Below are 17,352 nucleotides of genomic sequence, written 5' to 3'. Positions count from 1 at the left end.
CCACCCAAGCTCAAAAAATCAGTTCAGAAAACATACCAGACAAGACAGGAAACCTTTTAAAATTTTTAATTAGCTTTAGGGAAACATCATGCTAGAGTGTTCAGATGTTTATAAGATAATGGATAAATCAACCCACGTATCCTCCCCTGCTTTCCAAACTTTAGTTATCATGGCCAGACCCACCACCGTCTCTGGCTACGTTGCCCCCATCTACATAGCGCTGTGGAAGGTGGACAATTTGCAGTTCAGAGCTGCTAAAAATTTATTGTGGGAAGATTACAGGGAATCAGCACAGAGGTTCTGGTGAGGATTTACAGGGAAATAACCTCCGTACCCGGAGAAGCATGGGATCTTTGGGTCCAGGGTGGGTCATGCAGTTCCAGGCATCAGCTGAATAATCAACACGATCTACGCAGGTGGTGTCCTGAATGTGGAGAACATTCCAGGGAGAAGACTAGGATGCAGAAGCTGATTCTGTGTGAAATAATCCAGGTATTAGTAAATTTCACACCCTTTCTTCCGGTCAGAACTGACAGCCTTTCCCACTTCCTGCTCTCTCCCTCCGCGCTGGTAAGACTGCTGTCCGTGGTGCTGAAGTCTATTCCTGTAGGGACACCCATCCACTGCCTCTCTCTGTATAACGTTTTCTCATTGTTTCCCTGGACTTCCTTTCATCAATTAAGGTGGCTCTTCCTCGTCACCTTGGCCTACTTCACAGCACAACAATACAAAATATCACCAGGTGCCCTAGTTAATCAAAAAACATATTTCTTACTTTTAATATTGGCAACTCAGTCACATGTATAAAACACTTTATAGGCTAAACCAAATATGTCTGTGAGCTGAATATAATATGGGGGGTCACAGATTTGGGACTTCTGTGCTAAGTGACAGCCTAGATATATTGCCAGGAACACTTGAGATGCCCTAGACCTTTCAACGTTTTGCAACTGCCAGCCAATTAACTTAGAGAGAGCTGCACTGTCCAATAGGGTAGCCACTAGTCACGCATGGATATCAGCATTTGAAATGCAGCTAATCCACCCTGAAATATGCTGTAGGTATAAAATACGCAACAGACCAAAGACTTACTGCAAAAATAACATGTAAAATATTTTATTACTTTTATATTGATTCCATGTTAAAATGATAATATTTTGGATATGGTGGGTAAATATAAACCAGTAAGGTTAATATAATCTGTTTCTTTTTCCTTTCAAAGATGGCTTTGCCAGAAAATTCAAAATTACATGTGTGTCTCCTGTTATATTTCCATTGGATAACAATGGTTTAGAGTATGACATAACTAAGCTAATTAACTCAAGGACATAGATTCCATTATGGTGTTGGCCACTTAATTTTTTGTGTCCCCGTCATGGACTGTACCTTATTACAGCTCGATTCATCACATGTGACCTTGTTCTCACAAAGCATGTGTACAGCGCAGCTTATTACATACTTATCCTTACTCCTCAGAGGAGAATACATCTATCCCCCATGACTCTTATGGGCAGTCACCCAAAGCTTCTCCCCATTGCCCAGAGCATCAGACCCTTTCCTGCTTCTGTGTACTTGCACATGCTGTATCTTCTGCTTATAATGTCTTTTCCCACCAAAAGAGTCTTTATCATTTTTCAACACCCAGTTTAAATCTTGCCTCTTCTGCAAAGACTCCTGGAAGTCTCCTGGTGAGGCTACTGGGTCTTGTCTACTTCCATAGAACCTCAACTGATCACCTCAGTGCACAAGAAATTGCCTATTTATTTGTTTTATCTCTTGCTAGGCTGGGGGATCTTGAGATCAGGGGCCATGTGTGATTCATTTTTGTAATCCTGGAACTTAGGATAAAACAGGGAATAAGATGAAGTCCCTGACTTCATGAGGTGTACATTCTTTTGGGAGGGGAAGAGAAAAGATACAGATAATATAGTAGGAAGTAAGATAATAATGACTGTTATGAGGAAAAATAAAACAGGGAAGAGAGTGGTGGATGTGCCATTTTTGAGAGACTTGAGATGGTGACACCTGAGCAGAGTGTATTCAGCACAGAATTGTTGCAAATACATACATGATAAATGAATGAATAATGACATCTCCTTTCATAGAAACTTCCTTCCTTTTATCTGCCAGATATCACTCTTGTAAAGATGTCTCTTAAAACTGAGCTCCCTGCACACTCCAGCCCACGTCAACCTCCTTTCTTTACTTCAAAAAGGCAAGTTCCTTCATTCCTGCTTCAGGGACTTTGCACGTGTTCATCCTCTTGCTTGTGATACTTTTCTCCTGGGTCTTGGCACAACTCCTACTGCCTGATCATTCAGGGCTCAGCCGAAATATCTGTTCCCCAAAGAGTCTCTGTCTGACTATATTAATTTGATGCCTCTCTCTGTCCCCACCTCAGTTACTTTTGTCCACATCCTCCTGCTTTGTTTTCTTCTGAATACCCATCATCCTCTGGAATTTAGTTGACTATATATTTATTTCTTTGTTCGCTGTTAGTATTCCCATCTAGAATACAAGCTCCAGGAAATCAGATTCCTTGTCCATCTCCTTCACTGCTGTATTCCTAACATGTAGAATAGTGTCTAGCATATAGTAGAGGCTTAACTACAATTTAATAAATGAATGAGTAACACACTTATAATGACCCTAAAGGCCAAAGGTCATCACTAAGGAATGGAAACATGCTCTGGTTTCTCACCGGATTGGTACACACATAGCTCCTTCACTTTGGGGACATTTAGATGGTGACTTGGTACTTTTCCTGCAGCAGGACCAGATCTAGAATGCAAAACAGATACCTCAGACAGTGGGGGTGGGGGAGGATCAGAGAGACCAGGGAGGTTTCCCCCTTGGAGCAGCACTGGGAGCAGAATGGGGAGGGGGAATGAGCCCAAGGTGTGGAGACGGGTCTGAGGCTGGAAGCTCTGATTTGCTGCTGGCTGTCTTGAATGATTTTGTGGACAGTTCTGGATACTGCATGGATACTGCATGGATAACCATGCAGTATAGTGACTACCAGTGTGGGCTCTGTAGCTGGAGGATGTGGGTTCACTCTGGCTCTGACACTTTCTTCCATGGAAATATGGGCAAACATTTTGATCTTCCTTTGTTTCTGTTTCCTTATCTTTAAAATGCAGATAGTGATAATACCTAGTTCATGGAGTTGTGTGGACTGATCAAGTTAACATATGTAAAGTCCACAAAGAGTCTGGCACATAGTAAAGCACCTAATATGCATTTAGATTTAATTGTTATTATTTTTTGCTAAGCAATCTTGGATAAATTGCTTAAAGTTCTTGGATCTTGGTTTCCTTATCTATAGATTAGGAACAACCACTTCCTTCCAAGCTAATCACTTAAGAGCTCCTACATTGGAATGAGACAGTGCAGAAAGGTGCCATTACTGCAGTTGGAGTCTCATTTCATCTGGTCATCTCTCTGAAGCAATGGCCCAATAACAAAGTGAAGGTGTTGGTTGAGCTGTCCCATTCATTTGCATGGGCCTGGGGTCACAAGCTTTGGGAATTTTTAGGCTCATCCAGATTAGTTGCCTCAAGCTTCCTACCTCATAAGTAGTGAGTTCTGGCCGGGCGTGGTGGCTCACACCTGTAATCCCAGCACTTTGGGAGGCCAAGGTAGGTGGATCACTTGAGGTCAGGAGTTAAAGACCAGCCTAGCCAATACGGTGAAACTCCGTCTCTACTAAAGATACAAAAATTAGCCGGGTGTGGTGATGCATGCCTGTAATCCCAGCTACTTGGGAGGCCAAGGCAGGAGAATTACTTGAACTCTGGAGGCAGAGGTTGCAGTGAGCTGAGATTGCACCACTGCACTCCAGCCTGGGGAACAGAGCAAAACTCCATTTCAAAAAGCAAAAAAAAAAAAAAAAAGGTAGTGAGTTCCCAGTCAATGAAGGTATATAAGCAGAGGTCAGAAAATTGCTTGCTGGGAGAGCCACTAGAGAGAACTTTAGAAACTCCGGCATCTAGCACTTGGCAGGACTAGTGAATATTCAGTGAATGAAGGCATATACCTTTCAATTCAGCTTTTTTTTTTTTTGTGGGGGAAGTTTGAAGTCCTGATGGGGGCCTGAGCTGCTCAGATTCAATCTTGCATTTTTTGCTTTGAATTCTAGCAGATATGAAAACTTTGGATGCTTGAGGTAGAGACATCTGAAAGGAGGCAGTCTTTGTCTCGGCTGAAACCAGACCAATTTCCTGCCCATCAATCAACATCATACAATTTTAGAGGAGAATAAAGGGAGAATTGGGCAGATTTTCTCCCCTGGAGAAGCCTGCATTCATATCTTAGCTGCTCTAGGCTGAGGGCAAGAATAGAATTGAAACAAGCATGTCCTTAGCTAAAGGTGCACATTCAATTGCTAGTGCAGGCACAGTGCTTCATGTTGGCACACTGGGTCCCCTCAGTAAATGTCAGCTGAGTTTATTAAGGTTGTGATTATTAGGGACCATTCTACTTCAGCAGGAAAGAGATTTTTGGTCTAGGAGAAGTGCCAGGGTGAGGTAAGGGGAAATGAGATACAAAGGGTGACAGAGGAGTCTGAACTTTCTTCTGGAGTGTTCCTGTCCCTTCCCACCTCCAGCACTTACTAATCAATTCTTTAACCACATGCTGCTCCAGGTTGTAGAGCCATTTATTAATCACAGGACACACCTGAAAGACAAGGAAATAGGCAAAGGTCAGGAGGAGGGCTCGTTAATAAAGCCTAAATAAGAGTGAGCAAGGCAAGTTCTCCTAAGCCAACCCATTCTGGGGACAACCAAGTAGATGGGTTTTGGGGACAGGCTACCCTAGGGTCACAAGCCAGCTCAGGCTGCCCTAGGGTCACAAGCCAGCTCAGCCACTTGGCAGCTGTATGACTTGAGTAAGTCATTGGCCCTGCCTGGGACTGTTTCTTAAATCTGGAAAATGAAGATGATATTGTTACCTGGAGTATGAGATTGTTTGGAGGATGAGATAAGAAAATTCGGATACTTAGCATAGTGTTTGAGTGCTTAGTGAATGTTAATTTTGTGATTACTTATCCCCATTTTATGGATAAGGAAACTGAGTTTTGGAGAGAATTATCAACTCACTTCTGGTCACACGGATGCTGATTTTGACCTGAAGAATTAAAGAATGTCTGTAAAACACTTCACCAGTGTCCGATTGCAGAATGGGAGCTTAATAGACGCCACTCCATCTCTCCCTAGCTCTCCTTCCTGGAAGATTTCCTCCCACTTCGTTAAGAAGATCCAATCCCTCGTTATCTGAGTCTCAGCTCAAAAACGGAAGTAATCTGGGTTTGCATACTTACCTTTTGCCCCATATCATGGGCTACTATGTTTTTCAGGTTTCTCTCTATGTTTGCCACAACAAATTTTGCTGCTGGGGCGAGTCTAAATCAAGAGGCAGAAAATACGCAGAACAGATTAACTTCTCTCGGATTCCTTTCTCCACATCACTTCTTTGATCAATGACCGTGAACTTCTTCAAGTCTACTCTTTGTTTCCACGGCATTGAATCACCCAGCCATGTCCTACTGCTCCAGTCCACACTCTAGGGCTCCTCAAAATCAATCTTCCAAGTTTAAGTCACCTTGCCCTTATCATTGTTACCCACCGTTATCTTCTCTGTGACTATTTTGCATCTCCCACTGGAGATGCCTTCTTCAAATTCTTGTTAGGCCCAGCCAACTGGTTTCCTTCAGAAAGCTCTTCCTGATCATCCTGGCTAATTCTGAGTTCCCTCTTTCCTTCTCACTTTCTCATTTCTCTGATTACCTGATGCTACAGCGGAACTTATCTCTTCTGCCGGAGGGCCAGTGCTTTCATGGAAGGAACAGTATAGCATCGTTCTTTAATTGGGAGGCAGGAGAAAGAAGCAGGAAATAGCATAAAGGTGTCCTTGTGTTCTGTGTTCCTGACTCAGTCCCTAATCATTAACATGTGAAGATAAATCTGTCCTATTCTCAGGCAAAGGGTTTATGTCTTTATTTTTTAAAGAGTGTGCATAGAAATCAGCTATGATCTACTGCTTCCAACCTTAGGTCTCAGATTCCTCACAAAGGAGGGCCATGTTTTCTTTAGCATATCACGGGAGAGAGAGGTATTTGCAGAGTTTTCAGAAGGGGAGATGGGCTGTGAATCTGGCCTGGTTCTCATTTGTGTCTGAGCATGTCAGGAGGACAGGACCAGGTGTGCAAGGGTGCAGAAAGCATTCCACACCCAGAGCTTTCCTGAAACAGCGAGCAACTGAGATGAATCAAAATAGAGAATTCGTGAAAGAAGAAAACAAGATAGAAAATGGACTGGTGATGACCACTGGATTCAGCTAAATGTGGATATCAGCCTTAATTTAAACAAACACACACACAAACAAACAAACTTTAAAAAGGGCTAGATGTGGTGGCTCATGCCTGTAATCCCAGCACTTTGAGAGGCTGAGGCAGGTAGATCACTTGGGTGCCGGAGTTTGAGACCAGCCTGGGAGACATGGTGAAACTCTGTCTCTACAAAAAACACAAAAATTAGCCAGGCATGTTGGCCTGCGCCTGTAATCTCAGCTACTCAGGAGGCCTAGATGGGAGGATCGCCTGAGCTGGGGAGGCGGAGCTTGCAGTGAGCCAAGATTGTACCACCATTGCACTTAAGCCTGGGCAACTGAGTGAGACCCCATTTCAAAAAAAATATTTAAAAAGAAGACTTTTGAAAAAGGATTATAAATTTAGAAGTAAACACTAAAACTCTACTTAATAAAAGAGCAAAATCTCTGAAGACAGTTTCTCTGAAGAGGAAATATCAGAGACTAAGAAATGATGAAATCTTTTTCTACTGGTAGTCAAAGTAATGAAAATAATAGCATTTGTGGGATTTTCCTCCTAGTGAAAAGAAGATCTTGTCTTAACGTAGCTCAGAATAATCATATTCAGCACTTTTCCCAGCACCAAGCAGGCTGAAATAAATGAGTAAGAATGAGAGCCATCTATAGCAGATGCTTGGGGAAGGTATGTATGTATAAAAGAATAAATGTTGTGAAAAAGAGAATAATTGGGATTTATTGTATTTGGGACAAAACTGCCCAGTATCAGCTAGAGACATGCCACTTGGTTCAGTTCCATTGGTAAGGTATTTGGTGAGTGGTTTGGCAGTGCTGAAAACTTAGAAGTTGTAGAACTGTGTATACTTTTGGAATAATCTTAAAAATCTACAATAAGAAAATAATTCTATTTTTGGAACATTTTCCTATATCAAAATGTTCTGGGTTATTTATGATAGCAAAATGTTTATCTTTTAAATTAATTTAATGTTTTCGAGACAGGGTCTTGCTTGTTGCCCCAGCTGGAGTGCAGTGGCATGCTTATGACTCGCTGCCACCTGAACCTCCTGGGCTCAAGTGATCCTCCCACCTCAGCCTCCCTAGTAGCTGGGACTATAGGCGCCTGCCACCACATGTGGCTAATTTTTATATTTTTTGTATAGACAGGGTTTTGCTGTGTTGCCCAGGCTGGTCTTGAACTCCTGGGCTCAAGCTGTCTGCCTGCCTTGGCCTCCCAAAGTGCTGAGATTACAGGCATGAGCCACCTCACTAGGCCCAAAAAGTTTAGAAATAACCTATCAACAAATGGCCAAGCAATCCTTTTTTTTTTTTTTTTTTTTTTTTGCTCAGTCCTATTTGGTAAGTCTCTTTTCATGTTGATAGAATTATTACTTTTGTAAAAAACAAAATTTTAAAGGCACAGAAAGTCCTATTTATTATACCCACATCACCATACACACAAAAGCCTAATTTTGTAGGGTATTGTTTTTCTAGTGACATCTTTCAGGTGAAACCTCACTGGGAACATCATCATAACCAGCTGGACACAGAGAAAGACAGATGGAGAACTCACTGGGCTCCAGTTTGGATCCAGATAGCCTCAGGCAAGAGTCTGCAGTTCCCAAAGGCAAGTTCATGTCTGCCACCTACATTCTTCTCCAAACGAATCTGGACTTTTATATCTGACTGCATATTAGCTGTGAAGGGCTTCAAGGTCAGGAGCCTGTGGGAGGGAAGAGGTAAGGCAGGTGGGAGAGAAGCTCAGAGCTCACTACATCCCCATTTGTTTCTAGAACGACGTTCCCCATGTTGCCACAGAATCTTCAAAACCACCCTGTTAAGGTCATTTTCTCATTTTTCAAAAGAGGCCATTCAGTCCTGGAGAATGGGAATGGCTTTCTCCAAGTCATGCATCCAGCCAGTAGCTAAGTCAGAGGGTTCTGCACTCAGGGAATCTAATACTTGCTACCTCTGGCTCTGGGGACAGTTAGGAAGGAAAATATTGATTCTAAGTATGGCATCTTATCAAAACTAGAAAACTGCATCTGACCTTGGAAAGTCCTTTTCTAGAGGTCTCAGAATCCATCGCCTTGATGACCAGGCTTGAAATGGCAATGAATGAAGTAGACCGGCAGTTAGTTTCACAGGGAGAGGTAAAGGCTGTGGTGAACTGGAGAATGCCTGGCCTCTGCAGATGCACCATGCAAACCAGACAAAATTTATCAGTGGGCCAGATGCATCTCCTGGGGTGATCTCCAGGCAATAGTGTCACAGAATTGGGGTCCAGAGGTGATTCGATGTTCTTGTCTTCAGTTACATTCAATCAGAACTAAGCAGACTCATGAAGTTCAAATAAATGAAGGTGGGGGCTGTCTGGAAGAGGTAGGGGGAGGAAATCTGCTCAACCCTTCTGCTTTCTCAAGAGGGGCCCCAAGCTTGGAGCACTCAAGTATTCTGCAGGCTTCTCATTCTACACATGGGGTGACTCAGGCCCAGAGAGGGTGGATGTTTTGCTCTAACCACACAGTGAGTCTGTTGCTGAGTCCTTTGGTTAGCGCTCCTGCCCACAACCCCCAACTCCTGTGCAAAAGCCGATGGAACCTGCGAGACTCATAGCTGTGACTTACTGCACGATCAACTCAGATATGAATGGTACTCGTACAGTGGCCTCCTTTCTTTGAGGGGTGCTCTCGATGGAGACTTGGAGGAGTTGAGGATTTTTCACCTGTATCCTGGGTGAAGAAACAGCACAACACAGGGAGGCTGTGGCTCCTGCTGCAGGTGGACCTCACTTTGTGCAATGGCAGGTCCCTTGCAGAGAAGAAGCTGAATATAGGCAAAGATGGTTACTCATTCATTAACCAGGTAGTTTATTGCAAAGCTACTATGTGTTATATGCACTGGAAATATATCTCCGAGCAAAAAGAAGCTCTTATCTTAATGCATCTCAGAATAATCATGTTCAGCACTTTGCCCAGCACCAAGCAGGCTGGAATCAATGAGTGAATAAGACCGAAAGCCATATACAGCAGATGCTTGGAGCAGGTATGTATGTATAGGAGAATAAATCCAGTAAATAAATACATACGGAAAGTGATAGGCATGGTGAAAAAAAAAGGCCCTACAGGATCAGGACAATGGAAGGTAATATTGGGAAGAGTGGAATTTCAGACAGGGTAGTCAGGGAAGGTTTATCAAAGGAGTTGACGTTTGGGCAGAGTCACGAATGAAGAGAGAATGAGTCACACAGATAGTCAAGAGAAGAAAAGGACAGGCTTAAGACAGAGCAAGGCTGGGTGCATGGCTCATGCCTGTAATCCCAGCACTTTGAGAGGCCAAGGCAGGAGATCAATTAAGTCTGAGAAGTCAAGGTTGCAGTGAGCCATGATTGTGCCACTGCACTCCAGCCTGTGTGATGGAGCAATACCTTGTCTCAAAAACAAAACAAAGGAAAACAAAAAATCAAACAACCAAACAAAAAATTAGCTGGGCATGGTGACATGTGTCTGTGGTCCCAGCTACTTGGGAGGCTGAGGCAGGAGGGTGGCTTGGGCCCAGGAGGTTGAGGCTGCAGTGAGCTGTGGTCACACCACTTACTGAACTCCAGCCTGGGAGACAGAGCGAGACCCTATCTCAAAACAATAATAATAGTAGAAATAATAAAGAAGGCAGAGCAAGTGCAAAAGCCCTGAGGCTGAAATGTGGCTTGTGTGTTTGAGGAACAGCAACGGGCTTTGTGTGGCTAGCAGGCAGAGAGTGAGGCGAGACTAGTAGAAGAGGTGAGCGAGGTAGCCAGGGCCAGATTGCGTGGAGCCTTGAGGGCCAGTGGTAAGAACTTTGGACTTGGTTCTGAGGGTGAAGATAAGACATTGGAGGGTTTGGACAAGGGAGTTACAGGGTTGGCTCCGCTTCTTAGGAAGATTTTTCTGGATACTGGCAGAACAGAATGGAGGAGATGAGGGCTGGTGGGTAGAAGCAGGAGAATCTGCGGCTGTAAGTTAAGCGGGGAGATAATGGTGGCTCAGACCACCAGAGGTGGGAAAAAAAAGTGGTGAGATGCCTGGGTGTGATTTGAAGGCAGAAGTGACAGGGAGGATTTGGCAACAGGCTGGAAGCAGGTACAAGGGAGACAGAGGAGCCAGGGAGGACATCACGATTTTTGGCCAGAGCAACTGGATGGATGGAGTTGTCATTAGGTAAGATGGATTGGGCAGGGAGAGGCACAGGTTGGGGCAGGGATGAAGGTGGGAGTCAGCAGTTGAGTTTTGGACATGTTGAGTTTAAGAAGACAAGGGACCCAGGTCTTCTATACTCTGGTGGCCAATCTAACCCGAAAGCCCAGCATCATCTAGTATTAGGATTATCACATTCTTGCTGTTTTTTATTACCTGTGATTGGATGCTTACTGAGGAGAGGAAGATGTGCAAACATTTTACACATATTATTTCACTTAATGTTCACAACAGTCCCATGGGGGTAGATGCTATTATTCCCCATTGAACAGGGCAGATGTTGAGGCTCAGAGAAAGGGGCAGATTGGTGATGCTGTCACAGCTGGTGAGCAGCCATCCTTTTCCCAGACAAGGGGACTGAATCCCTGTGTCTTTAGCCCCTCCCCTAGCCTCCTGCAGTGGGAGTTTCTCCCAACCTGAGGATCTCAGGCCATCAGAGTTGGAAAGGCTCTTTGCAAGGGAAGGGCCTCTGTGAGGTCAGGAAATGTGGGGAGAGCTCTAACTATCCAACAAACCAGGACAGCCTGGACTGGGGGTGGTTGGTGATCAGGGACCACTCACCTAACAGTGTCGATCTCATTGGTGAGTGGAGGCCCCAAGATGTCCAGGAGGCCTGATACAACGTCGAAGGCACTACTCAATGATTTCTGGAGGCTGATTGTCTGCAGGCTGGGAAGAAAGTCTGCCCTGAGGAGTCCTTGAGTCAAATCTGTAAAGAATGTCCCACCCCCAAACCCATGTAGACATTTAGATGCCAAAGATCCCCAGATACAACCTCGATCTCCGAGCATGTCCCCTATGTAACTCTGATTTGTCGATCAGCTATTTCTGGCTCGCTGGGCTCTGGGCCAAGTTCCAGACATAATCATTCAGCAAATATTCACAGGGGCCTACTATGCACCTGGGCCATGCATCCAGTCTGTTCACCACCCTGGGCACCACCCTGATGGAGCTGGCATTCTTACGGGGCTGAGGAGAGACAGATGAAAAAGTGGAGGATAAAGGGACAGGCAGGATTCAGGTGCAAACAAGTGCTGTGAAGGGGTTGGTTTCAAAGTATTTAGCGACGAGCTCAACAGGGGCACTGGCCATAGCTCTGGACCAAGGTCCTGGGGTCCCCAGGCTGTGCCAGGTGTTAACTGCATAGTTGTTTAGTTCATGGGGAAGCTAGAGTTCTGGGGGTGAAGCTGGGATGTTTGGGGCAATGGGGGGCACCAGGAGAGTCTGTAAGCAGGAAGTATTTCCCAAATGGTATACCCCAAAATTTCAATGTTTTAACCATGATGACCGTGCCACTGAATAGCAGTCCATCCTATGACGAAAAAATAAACGGCAGGGTGAGGGATTCATTTATGCAGGAGGTCAAGGAAGGGCTTTCTGCAAATGTGGCATTTGAACAGAGACCTGAAGGAAGGGAGGCAGCCATGTTGACAGGTAGGGGAAGAATGTTCCAGGCAGAGGGAACAGCAGGTACAAAGGCTGGGACAGGGACCAGTCCATGTAGAGCTGGTTCCTTTGATGGTGGGTCTTGATAGATAAAGCACAGCAAGGAAACAGGAAAGAGGGGGCTCTTGGAAAATGAGGATTAAACGATGTTGCAGTCAGGACAGCGAACAATTAATAGTGTTAATTGTGTCCCAGGCACTTTGCTAATGAGAACTTCACTGGCATTGGCTCAGGGTTCTGCATGACCCAGAGCAGGACAGTCTCACCATTAAGGAGCTGGGAAGAAACTCCAGCCAGGACCTCCTGTGCAGAAGATGAGGCAAGCAGCCCACAGAGGAGAATGAAGAGGCCGGAGACATTCAGCATCCTGGGTTAGGTCCCTGTGGAGGATCAGGGAAAAGAGGTCATTTGCAAGGACACTTTCTGAGAGGGTCTTCCCAGAGCTTAGGTCTGAAGTGGCCACAGAACTCATGTGGACCCATTCACCTATGTCCATTTTACAGATGGGTTGACTGAGGCTCAGAGAGGGACCTGCTTTTCCTCAGAGTTTAGAGCAAGAAACAGAGGGTCCAAGAGATGAAGTCACTTGCCCAAGGCCACACAACCTGTATTTATGCCCAAAAGCTGGACATATGGTTTTTCCCGCAGGGACACTGCCTTCCCCAGCAGGGCTGCTCACGGCTGCTGCAAGAGGCTGCTTAACGTTAGAGTTATGACAATGGTCTCTGAAATCCCCCACCTGTTAGCAGCTGTGGGATTGTGGGATTTAGTGCAAGTTGCTTCACCACACGATGTTATGCAGGACACACTATCCTCATTTTACAGTGAAATGGTGGTGGTGATATGCCCTGGCTTCAGACAGACATACCCGGGATGGAATCCCAGCTCTACCACTTACTTGCTGGATACCTGAGGCTTTCCTCACCTGGAAAATGCAGAGGATACAAACGCATACCTTCCTCTTGTCCTTGTTGTAAGCACTTAGCACAGCACCTTGCGCATTGTAAGTGCTTCACAAATGGTCACCACTGTGCCGATGCATCATTATGATCATGATTTTCACTTGACATTTTCAAGGGCTTACCTCCCTGAGCTGGTGGGAGAGAGTAGGCTCCGCAGCACGGACAAGAAGGGCCCAGGCTGAGGGACTAGGGCTGGAGTATGTGGACACTACAGGCCCATCTACTGTGCCCGTTTGAACGGCACACTGCCTGGTCTGGGAGTGCCCCTTGGGACCTTGACACACGCTCCACCCCTCCCGGAAAGGAGGTGCATGCAGGTGTTCGTGTGGTTTCCTGGGACTTCAACCAAATGTCAGTGCAAATGGCCCCACTGGGACCTCAGACTAACAGGTAGAGGCTGGTAGGGGCCGGTTCTCTCCTTAGACACTTGACGGATTCCAAGGAGACTCTCAGTCCAGTCCCTGGTCACTTTTCTCATGTAAATTCATAGCCCATTTGGTTTAGCATTTTATTTTATTTTATTTTATTTATTTATTTTGAGACAGAGTCTCACTCTATTGCCCAGGCTGGAGTGCAGTGTGGTGTGATCTCTGCTCACTGCAACCTCCACCTCTTGGGATCAAGCAATTCTCTTCCTCAGCTTCCCAAGTAGCTGGGATCACAGGCACCCACCACCACGCCCAGCTAATTTTTTCGTATTTTTAGTAGAGATGGGGTTTCACCATGTTGGCCAGGCTGGTTTTGAACACCTGACCTCAGATGATCCATCCAACCTGGCCTCCCAAAGTGCTAGGATTACAGGTGTGAACCACCTCATGGTTTAACATTTTAATTTGGGAGATCTGTTTTTAGGCAAGTAGAGAAATTAGAAAATAAAGATATGTACAAAGACAGAAAAAGTAGATAAAAATAAGTTCACAGAGATAACTTCTGTTGTGTCTTTTTTTGGAAGTTTTTCTTTCCATAGGTGTGCATTCATGTAACACGATGAGAAACAAGGATTGGCCTGTCATGCTTCTACAGAAGCATTTATTCAAGTAGCAGCACATCAGGACTGTCTACCTCCTCGTCTGCAGAATTTTCTAAGGTATGTATTGACCTATGTTCGTGGAATGTCTCCTCTTTTGGGCAATTTTCATGTTTTTACCCCAGATGGCACCGGCAGGAACATCCTTAGGGGTTTTCTGCGTTTCTCTGCCACATTATAACCCATGAAGCATTTTCCAGGAATAACCAACCCTGAAGTTCTTTGTGTGTGTGTGTGTGTGTGTGTGTGTGTGTGCGCGCGCGCATGTGTGGTGTTTTGTTTTGTTTCTGAGATGGAGTTTCGCTCTGTCACCAAGGCTGGAGTGCAGTGGCGCAATCTCAGCTCACTGCAACCTCTGTGCAAGCCACCACAGCCGGCTAATTTTTTTTTTTTTTTTTAATTTTAGTAGAGACAGGGTTTCACCATGTTGCCCAGACTGGTCGTGAACTCCTGAGCTCAGGTAATCTGCCCCCGTCAGCCTCCCAAAGTACTGGGATTACAGGCGTGAGCCACCACGCCTGGCCTGTTTTTATAAGTATGGAAGCATTCTCTGTGTTCATCCTTCTCACCCTATCCGTGAACCGCAATGAGGGTTCACAGTCCTTGTGAAATCTATGCTCAAGTTCCATCTGCAGAGTTCTGGTTTTGATCACGACAGAGTATCTTGCATCAGACTAACCCTCCCAACTAACGTCAACTATAAGAGATGGAAATCTATAAAAACAAAGGAGGACATCCATGAGCAACTACACGGCCACAATTTGAAAAGCTGTGATTCTTGAGAAAGAGACATCATTCAAGGTGGGCTCCATATTCACCCCAGCTTTTGCTTGAGGTCATTTTCCAACGTATCAACTAGAGTCCAAGCAAAAAGAGCTAGTCTTACAGGGATGAGGAGACAAAAATTGGAATTGGAATTTGGGGCCACCAAAGTGGCTGGGACTTGAGGGGCAAAATCCCAAAGAGGAAGGTCCCGAGGGAAGGAGCCTTGAAATCTCAGCTTTTAAGCTGCGCCCTTGCAGGGTGGGACTCTCAGGCTTGAGGCAGAAAACAGCAGCTGAAAGTTAAAAAGTGAACAGAGACATCAGCACCTCCGCTGTGTGATGCTGGGGAAGGGAGCACTGGTTGGAGGTGGGCCCCTTTGATGGGAGGGACCTTGGTACACATCTTAAGCTCTCAGTGAAGACACAAAAGACTATGCTCTAGGAGAAAGGGCCACACCCTAGAAATAGTCTCCCTCTAAAAGTAAGAACAAGACCAAAATAGTTCTACATAATAAAACACAAAGCTAAGCCTAGGCAGGGTCATGATCCATTTCTGCTCTATCTTTCTGCCATCTTCGTTTCTGGAAAAAAGATAATGTCATTCACCATCGTGTTCAGCATCCAATAAAAATTTACAAGGCATGCATGCTTAAAAAATGACCAAGGGACTAAAGGCCAAGAAATTAAAATATACAACATAATAAATCCACAGGCAAGTCAAATATTCCAATATTGAGCAGACAACAGGGCAAGAAACCAACAGAGGATGAGGAGGCCCGCGACCTTCAGCGTCTTGGGGCAGTACCCGTGGGATACCAGCTAAGTAGAGTCAGCTTCAGGGTCACTCTGAGAAGTTCTCTATGGAGCTAAAGGAGATTGGGGGGAGCAAAGGAGTCATTTGGACTCATTCCTACCCACCCAACACCCATTTTTTTTTTTTTTTGAGATGGAGTCTTGCTCTGTCACCCAGGCTGGAGTCAGTGGCATGATCTCAGCTCACTGCAACGGCCGCCTCCCAGGTTCAAGCGATTCTCCTGCCTCAACCTCCCGAGTAGCTGAGACTGCAGGCATGCGCCATCATGCCTGGCTAATTTTTGTATTTTTAGAAGAGACAGGTTTCACCATATTGGCCAGCCTGATCTCGAACTCCTGACCTCGTGATCCTCCCACCTCAGCCTCCCAAAGTTCTGGGATTACAGGCATGAGCCACTGCACCCAGCCCAATACCTATTTTACAGATGGGACACAGAGGCTCGGGTCAGGGTTAAGTTTTCTTAAGGCCAGCTGTAGTTAGTGGCTAGCACCTGGCTCTCCCGCCTGTACGTTTTTTATACTTGATTCTGCATCTCACTCAAAAAGGCTACTAGGAGAATTCAGCAAGCGTTTTGAAAATTGTTTAGCCTAGTGCCACTAAATAGAAGTTAATTTTGAATTTGCAAATTAAAGTTCCTCTTATCCCTCCCTGGTTCTGACAGTAAGTACCCTTGGAAGACTCACAGACAGTCTGAAGGAGGGGAGGGTGGCTGGGAAGCATCTTTCCTGCTGGGTGCTGGAGGAGTGCCCCGATTCCTTACAACATCCCAAATCCTATGAGACAGTTATTGACATGCTTCCTTTACAGAGCAGGAAATGGAAGCTTGGAGAGCTGAGGGCACATGCCCATTCTTCCCTCTTTATTTATAGAGGAATCCTTTTATTTTTGAAGGAAGAAATGTGCTTAACAAAGAAATTATCTTTCCCAACCTTCTTTGCAACCAGGGATGGTCCATGAGATATAAATGGAAATTGTAGGTCAGGGCTTCTTAAAACGTTCTCTAGAGTGACTGATCCAGCTGCAAAGCGCATGCTTTTGTTTTCCTCTCCTGCCTTTTCCTGATTACATGTAAGACTTGATGACTGGAGCCTAGCAGTTATCTTACTAGAAGGAAGATGAAAGCTACATGCTAGGGGTAGCCAAGGAAGGAGATGGCAGGCTCCGCCAGCCCAACTCTGGGCTTCTCATCATGACGGAAGCCACAGTTTTTCATATTCTGTGCTAGAACCGAACACAATTTGTAACCAGTAACATGTATCAAAAGCTTTAGTCTGGTTCAGCATCTGATGAAAAGGCAGGTTGAAGAGTGCCATTGCCTTGTGCTTACCTGGATTTCTCTGGTGTGCTGTCGAGACACTCTGGCCTCTGTAGGTTGATTCTCGATGACTCTGTAGGGGAGCAGACTGTATAAATGGCAAGTGATCCCATTGCTGGGGGAGACGTGGCACTGGGTGATGGACAGCTAGGAAGCTGATGGAAAGCCCTTGATTTTACCACGTCTATCCAATACCTCCAAAGCAAACATGCCTGCCTGGAAGGCCCGGGAAAATGTCAACAACATATTTGAATCTGTAAATCACGAATGCCATCAAATGGAGAGGTGCAGAGAGTATGGAGAGCACCGAGAGGGGCTGCAAGCGGGAAGACAGTGTGCAGGAGTCACATTCACATCCCTGCCCCGCTCTGAGCTGCTTTTCTCATCTGTACAATAAGCAAGATGGGTCTGGTGACTCTGAGGAAGGAAGCCGCTCGGTCTTCTGTGAGTGGGGAGGCAGAGGATGTCCTA

General features: G+C 45.4%; 1 protein-coding gene across 4 annotated transcripts; it reads right to left on the bottom strand.

Annotated features, from left to right (window-relative positions):
- Positions 1-50: 50 nt before the first annotated feature.
- On the bottom strand, positions 51-17,028 carry BPIFA4 (BPI fold containing family A, member 4). Of its 4 annotated transcripts, XM_077948056.1 has the most exons (10): positions 16,894-16,991; positions 14,991-15,045; positions 12,266-12,381; positions 11,115-11,262; positions 8,949-9,053; positions 7,895-8,044; positions 5,321-5,402; positions 4,614-4,677; positions 2,702-2,781; positions 51-474 (listed from the first exon to the last, which is right to left on the bottom strand). In XM_077948056.1, exons 3-9 carry the CDS (start codon positions 12,363-12,365, stop codon positions 2,741-2,743), a joined length of 690 nt encoding a protein of 229 aa, XP_077804182.1. In that variant the 5' UTR covers positions 12,366-12,381; positions 14,991-15,045; positions 16,894-16,991; the 3' UTR covers positions 51-474; positions 2,702-2,740.
- Between the last annotated feature and the right edge of the window lie 324 nt (positions 17,029-17,352).

The sequence above is a fragment of the Macaca mulatta genome, chromosome 10, assembly GCF_049350105.2.
Source record: "Macaca mulatta isolate MMU2019108-1 chromosome 10, T2T-MMU8v2.0, whole genome shotgun sequence".
Classification (NCBI taxonomy): domain Eukaryota; kingdom Metazoa; phylum Chordata; class Mammalia; order Primates; family Cercopithecidae; genus Macaca; species Macaca mulatta.
The sequence above is the reverse complement of the archived record's forward strand: the minus strand, read 5'-3'. Positions and strand labels throughout refer to the sequence as shown.